The sequence below is a fragment of the Branchiostoma floridae genome, chromosome 7 (genome assembly GCF_000003815.2).
Source record: "Branchiostoma floridae strain S238N-H82 chromosome 7, Bfl_VNyyK, whole genome shotgun sequence".
Classification (NCBI taxonomy): domain Eukaryota; kingdom Metazoa; phylum Chordata; class Leptocardii; order Amphioxiformes; family Branchiostomatidae; genus Branchiostoma; species Branchiostoma floridae.
The window spans coordinates 23,818,176-23,825,773 of NC_049985.1; the positions used below are offsets into that span (position 1 = coordinate 23,818,176).

The window sequence follows — 7,598 nt, forward strand, 5'->3', positions numbered from 1 at the left end:
TGTTTCTGTTACAGTTTTGAACACACCATAGATACACCTCGTCCTGTCGTACACGTTTCTGGAATAACAGTCCTGTGCTTCTGTTACATTTCTGCACACAGCATAACTACAGCTCGTCCTGTCGCATAGGTTTCCGGAACAACAGTCCTGCGTTTCTGTTACTGTTCAGCACACAACACATACACTATATGGCCGCACGAGGGCTACTAGCGGTGTAATAGCAAAGACAGCCCTTCCCCTGGGACAAAGAAGCAAACCAAACCAACCGAACAAACCGTGGTTTCCATATAGTTTTGTTTGTGGCCTGATTACAATCTACGCCTGGCGCGGCACTGGGCATGAGCGTGCTTCTGACCTATCTGGTTTCTTCTAGTTGGATGCGCTATTTGACACGAGTACAGCGGCCCTCTCACATTAGTTCACTGGTAAGCTTCCGTACTCTATACTAGTGAAAAAGAAAACGTGATAAGGGTTGGTGAGTGGGCCAGTTTAAGTTATTACACGAGTGTCGTCATACTGCTGGATGAATACGTGGGCAACGCGTGTTGCGCCCTGCGTATACTGTTATAATCCGGTTGGGAACTGTGCACGAAAATGTAGGTCGTTGGGTTTTACGGAAGAAGGAAAAGGAACAGAAAAAAGGCGCAAAGTCTGCACAGACTGGGGCGCTTACATCTGCTTGGCCAAGTTGGTCAAAACACCAGCCATACATCTGTTTTCAATTCGTTGCAAAGCAAGAAAAATGCCAGTTGAATATATCTCATCAGTGTACGATTGTCACTGCGGGGAAGTTTTAGTTGCACAATGTCATTGAACCATTCCTTCCTTCATTCGTTCTTTCATTTATTCGTTCATTAATTCAAGACATGCCGCGGAGCTGTACTCGTGACATATAGCGCATCCAACTAGAAGAATACCACTATCACATTATTTTACTAGTAAGAGATGTTAAGATTGTATCTATTAGTGAAATAATGTGATAGCAACCCCTTATCACATTATTTTACTAGTAAGAGATATATGGATGGTCTTTATCAGTGAAATAATGTGATAGCAACCCCTTATCACATTATCTTACTAGTAAGAGATATATGTATGGTCTCTATTAGTGAAATAATGTGATAGCAACCCCTTCTCACATTATTCTACTAGTAAGAGATTGTTAATGGTCTCTAATAGTGAAATAATGTGATAGCATCCCACTATCACATTATTTTAGTAGTAAGAGATTGTTAAATGGTCTCTATTAGTGAAATACTGAGATAGCAGCCCACTATCACATTGTTTTACTAGTAAGAGATTGTTAAATGGTCTCTATTAGTGAAATATTGAGATAGCAGCCCACTATCACATTATTACATGCTTGAAAAAAGCATGTACTGTTTCTGGTAGGGATCTTTGTGATTCCGGACCGATATCTCTAGAACCTCTGGATGGATTGCGATTTCCTTTGCTATGGGGATAGAGTGTGTGACCTATTGTGCTATTAAGTAGATTAGAAGTTTGCTGTTGTTTTGTGGTTCGTTTTTTAAAAAATATTTACACCCCTTTTCCTGATATGGAGTGATCTGGCCTCATTCCCTCTGTCTCAACCTCCTTGGGGACAGCTAGCAGCTGTAACATGTGTTTTGAGTTTTCAGTAGCATGGGAGTGTGTGGAAGGGTCCTTTCCAGTGCTATATCTCCAGAACAGAACGTGTGATTTACCTCCATGAAAAATGGAGGTATAGTTTTTGGTGTGTCTGTGTGTGTGTCTGTTTGTGTTTCCACATATTTGTGGTCAGCATAACTTTAGAGCCTGTTGATGGATTGTAATGATATTTGGTATTTTGGTAGGTGTTTGGAAGACGAAGGTCAAAGTCAATTTTGGATCCCCAGAACTGCAACAGAACTTGGATTTTTGTATCTTTTGACACGGATATGCTATGGTCTTGATTTTTGGTGGCACATAGCTTGTGGTGTAAGGAAGAAGTGTTGTATGTTTGGGCCCTCTAGCAGCTTGCTCTAGAACTGCTGGGGCATTCTGGTCAAAATCTTCCAAGGAGCAAAAAAAGCAACTGTGACCATCGCTGTCACCTCTGTATGGTGCGAACCATTATATACACATTGAGATACAATGTATGTGCCAGGTGCAGGTGTAACAATAGGAAATAAAAATGAAATGGTGAGGAAACCAGAAAGGTGTAGTTTTGGATCTCACTGTTTACCATAGGTAGATATATAACTTAAGAACAATGATGGAATAATTTTGCCAAACGTCAAACCATATCCACCCCCACAACACACCATACGCACCATCACAAAACAAATTATTTCAAGCAGGTTTGAGTTTTCAGACTCTTGTTTTACTAGTAAGAGATGTCGGTATATTAGTGAAATAATGTGATAGCAACCCTTTATCCCATTATTTTACTAATAAAAGGTTAAAAGATTAGTCTTAATTTGTGTCTACTAGAGAAAAAATGGGATAGCACCCCTCTATCACATTATTTCAGTAGTATATAGACATTTATTGAAATAACCACTAAAAACTAATTATCACAACTTTTCCAACTATCACGTTTTCTGTCCTAAAATACTATTCAGGGCTAAATAAATGTGTTAAATAATCAAGTCTCGCTAATGTCGGTTCTAGCAATGTATTTTTCACGTTTACTTGCTTTATTACTTCAAAGTTCTTGAATAAAAAAATTCTGCCATCTAGAATGTCTATTATAATTCAATAGGAATAAGTTGTGCTCATATAATGACATCATTGGCCAACATTTAAGATAGTGATCCTTATGAAAAGTAAAAAAAAATAACTAGCTTAAAATCCCATAGAATTTGTAGCTACCTTTTTTCACTAAAAATTAACGTTCAACTGGGTGTTTTTAGTCCATTTCCATTTCCTTTTGCGATTATTTACTGAAAGAAATTCAAGAAAATTGAAAATTCAAGGTTGTAAATATATTAGATTTTATAAGAGTTTATCTTTATCCTATTTTGTATACGGATCCGATACTTTTGCAGCATATTCAAGGTTAATGACGTGTACGTGTGCAAGTCGCGAAAGATTGCGCTTGCGTTGAAAAAAATCACGGTGGTTTCAAGTGAAGAGGTCACTGTGAAAAAAGCAAACATACAACAAACACAAACACAAACATGTATGCATTTATACTATACATGTCAAATTTCAGCCTTCTAAAATAAGCAGAAGTGGGTTAGGAGATACCTATATGGTGGAGCAGGGACACTACTGCTATGGTCTCATCTTCACCCCGGATGATACCGGTAACGGAGAGCCTGTTTTCGGCGCTGCCCAACCCTTCCAAGTAGTCCCTGAGAAATCCATTGTCACAGCTTGTAGGAATGCCCTGTGTTTGTAATATATAGTTTACTGTGATAAATATCAAGTCAACTTCAAATTGAATGAAGATTACCATATGGGATTCCTGCAATTATATACATACAAGACGATGATTGGGAACAAGGTAGTTTTGACCAGTCCTCTTGTCTTTTTTCAGGATAAATTATGATCTGATTTTCCGAATGCGTAAAGTAATCAACTGGTCAAAAATGGCTAGATTAACACGTGCACCATGCTTTATACCATTACATATTAAATATGCACCTGCAATTACTGAATTTAAACGTACTAAGTAAAAAGAAAGACGTGGCTGGTTTATTGATGATATAACATTTATAAATCCATACCTTTATAAGCAAAGTCTTGCCATCGATAAGGCTCAGCCTCTCGGAGACAGTCACTTCCTTTTCTCCAATGAAGTGAGAAGGTTTCCGTACAACATCAACCGCAGCTAAAAGTAAAGTGATTTTAAAGAGTACAAGAAGTAAAGGTAAGACTACATGATCCATCACAAATCTTTGACCACTCAAACACCATTACCATAGCATGTCAAAATAACAAAATTTTATGGAATTATCATTGCAGGACCCTCGAAAGCCGTTAGACGGCCCATTATCGTACTTGACGAATTTCTTCTGGATCTCTACCTTCCAAATACAATTAGGATCCATCCCAGCTTTTTGATTTATGCTGAGCGCAAATCACATATGAACAAACAGGCACACAAATTGATTTTACCTAAAACCATGGAAATGCTGGCATTTGCTTATAAGAATTACCGCATATTTCACTCCTCCTCCATTCAGCATGCAGCAATGTTATTCCACAATCACCAATGTGCAAAAAATGGATTATTCCAAAATAACAAAAAGTCGCCCTGAATGAAGAAAATTGAGTTTTACCTGAGAATATTTTCTGCTGTCAGAAGAACCTTGGTTATTTCAGTAATCGTATAGCCAACACTCTTACCTCCGTACATGTATTTTATTGACTTTAATATATGGTATGCATGTATTGTTGCAAATAAAGAAATTAAAAAAAAATATATAAATCAGTTTCACCTCGCCTGTGTTGAAACGTAATGTAGAACACTTGCTTGTGTTGAACCGTCGTGTAGAAAACACCATTGGAGTCCTTTATCATTCTTTCTATGGGTCCTCCGCCAGAAGAATGAGTGTTGGTAAAATAAACCTTTAGACGCTCCTCATCAATACTTCCATCTGTGATAACTTCGATTGTCGGATTTTCTGCGGAAATCATAGAAACAGAAGAAGAAGAATGAGGATTGTAAATACATATCAGTTATGCATAAAGAGAAAATAGGATTACTTAGTGGGAACTTCATACTTACAACATTATCAAGCTTAGTGAAGGTGAACATCATTAGACTTAAATAATGCAAATTAGTAATTAATAGGCAAACACTAAAATGGCATTCTCTTCTACGATAAGAATTTAATACTTTGGACTTGTTCCTCTTGGATGGAGATCCTGATCAACTGAGTTATTTACATAATAATTACGTAAATCAGGAACGTATTTACATAATCAAATGGGGAGAAATTTAAATACTTCACTCGAAAAGATTTAAACCATTTGGCAAAGGTATGAGGTCGTTCAACTCTAGATGTTCTTGATACTTTTGAATGTCAAGAATATTCTGTATACTACTTACTATTACTGTATTCAATAACTAAAGGAATCCTTAATTCTTCTTTGATTTTAAATCAACGAAATATCCATATATTCTGTAACATTTACAATCATGTACATCATATTCAGTCACCAATATATGTTACATAAGTGACATTGTTGACATATAACTTAAGATGTACTTGATATTTTTAGACTTTTAGTAAAAAAAATCATTCTAAGCAGGAATGAATCGATGACCGAATTTGGACATTTCGTCGATGTCAAATTCTGCCCGCAGTTCCTGCTTCGAATCTACAATACAAGCCTAGGTGTGGAATTAATATTTCAAATGTTTCTAACCATGTACAACAGTTATAGTGCTTTTCTGAGGGTAGTGACCACCCATAGGCCTGGTTACACCAAAGACGCTGTCCTCAAGAATTTAAACATTCACTTTAATATTTCCCTTTATATAAAGGAGTTAATCATACAGAACACTTACTGCGATGGCGAACTTGTAACGATGTCCCCATCAGTTCATGGGTATGTGATAATACCTCCTGGGCAACTGTTGAATAACAGCAAAGAAATAAAAAATAGTGTGTAATTCAGTAGACAAGCAGTATACTAAAACCGCCCCAATATGGTATTGTGTACTTCGAATTTTTATCCAATTGAAATTCCTGTATCTGAGTACCGTAAAATGCGAATGAAATTAACATGACTACTTTATTTTTTTTAATCCAATTGTCTTTTCTTTCTGTGTAAACAGTTATTTTTCAGTTTGGTTGTGTTTGTTCAGTTTGCTTATTTTGTGATAACAGTTTTGTCCCCTTCTCTCTATAGTCTCTTCTCACTGTCTCGGTTTGCGTGGTGATAAAGGATAAGGTACCTGCCACTATTTTCTTCACTTAGAATTCATCCCAATAGTGATTCATATATCTTTTTTTTATTTTTGCAGTTAAATTTTCATTTTACGTAGTAGTGTTAGCAGGGTCCTTTGTGTTAGTTACCATCTAATATAAAAATGGCGAAAGTAGTAAAAATGTTTATGTACTATTTATAATTAAAATTTGCGTAATCTATTTGTTTTCTCATACTAATGATTACGTCCAGGATTTGTTGTGTTTTTGTTTGTATAGAGGCTTTAAAATGCAATAGCACTCGTAAGAGCGACCCCATAGCCCCGCCCCCACCCTGTCAGTATGCAACGATGAAAAGAATAGAAATGTAAGTTCTGGACTGGTATGCATCACTATTTGCTTAGTTAAACTAAAAATTCTATCATTGGTTGAACTTCTAATTAGATGCAGTATTTGTCCATTATTATTGTAAAGCTTTATTTAATAAACTAGAGTTCGGTGACCTCATACCTCCATGAAATATTTAGAGCTTTTGTAAATTTTTTTGCAAATCACTTGCACATTTACATGATTTATGCATGTTGATGTTCCTCATTGACTTACATAAACATGTCACAAGAATGAAAATCCCATCATTAATCATTAAGTGGTTTTACCATTTTTGCATATATTATGCAAAACCAGTTCCTCATAAACATATTTGGTAGGTAGCATGTGGGGGCCCCCAAATCTAATCATTTCTCGCCAACACAAGAAGTATAAAACTGATTCTTTTAGCCGTCCTTGGGTTATTTTGTTGACAGACACACACACACACACACACACACACACACACACACACACAAACGCCAGTAACAATGATATTTCATGGAGGTAATAAAAGCACTGGATATATCTCAATAACAATGCAAAGTGCCTTAACATAAGAAAGTACCATAGCGATATAAAATGCAGCTTGCCCTTTCTTTCTATATATACAAACTAAGCACGAACAACGGCAAATATCTATGTCAGTCATCATAAAGTTTAATGATATTTCAACAGGACATATTTAACATCCATTGGTATAATACCGGTCGGTTTACTGCAATTTCTCAAGCAATGCTAATTTGGCAAATGATCAACGCATCATTTTCTCCAGTTACATGTTGCTGTTACAGCCTACCTTTGCCACTTCTTCTGTGTAAATTATTTTGTCTCTCTGGTCCTGCTAAAAACATAACATCGTAATTGGAACACACCGCGGAATTGCACGGAGAACGGGCGCGTGGTTGGAAGGGGGTGCACTATACAGGCCGAACGAAACACGGCACAATTAACTGCCGCTATGTACCTTTATACATTTTGTTCCTTTCTTTCTTTCCTGTTAGTAGTTGCACAAAACAAAAATCTGCATGAGCATACAAAAAGTCATTAGAAACTGGGCGTAACATGCATTGGCATAATACCGGTCATAAGCCTTATACCGGTCGATTAAAAATAGTGGAACTTAAAGAGATCTACACATGCAACAATAGTTATTTCTGAGGTATGCACACTTCAGACATCTAGGTGTCCAATACATAATTTACAAAGCATCGATATCAATGCATTCGAAGAAACCAAGGCCAAAAGTTTTCAGGTCATTTTCGGGGCAGGCGAGCTCGTAGTGGGACAAACACACTGTCACCTTCTCATCACTTGAACCTCAAATACAATGTGCATGCCTGCATAACAGCAAGAGCCATCACAATATGGATAGCAATCTTGAAT

The 7,598-nt window shown here is 36.8% G+C and overlaps 1 protein-coding gene across 1 annotated transcript in view; it reads right to left on the minus strand.

Moving 5' to 3' along the window:
* The window catches only part of LOC118420183, a 34,598-nt gene that overhangs the window by 24,147 nt on the left and 2,853 nt on the right, over nt 1-7,598 (minus strand). The window contains exons 3-6 of the mRNA XM_035826897.1: nt 5,486-5,551; nt 4,410-4,595; nt 3,696-3,799; nt 3,214-3,355 (exon numbers count right to left, since the gene is read on the minus strand). Of these exons, the coding sequence (XP_035682790.1) occupies nt 3,214-3,355; nt 3,696-3,799; nt 4,410-4,595; nt 5,486-5,551 (498 nt within the window). The remainder of the gene's footprint in view (nt 1-3,213; nt 3,356-3,695; nt 3,800-4,409; nt 4,596-5,485; nt 5,552-7,598) is intronic.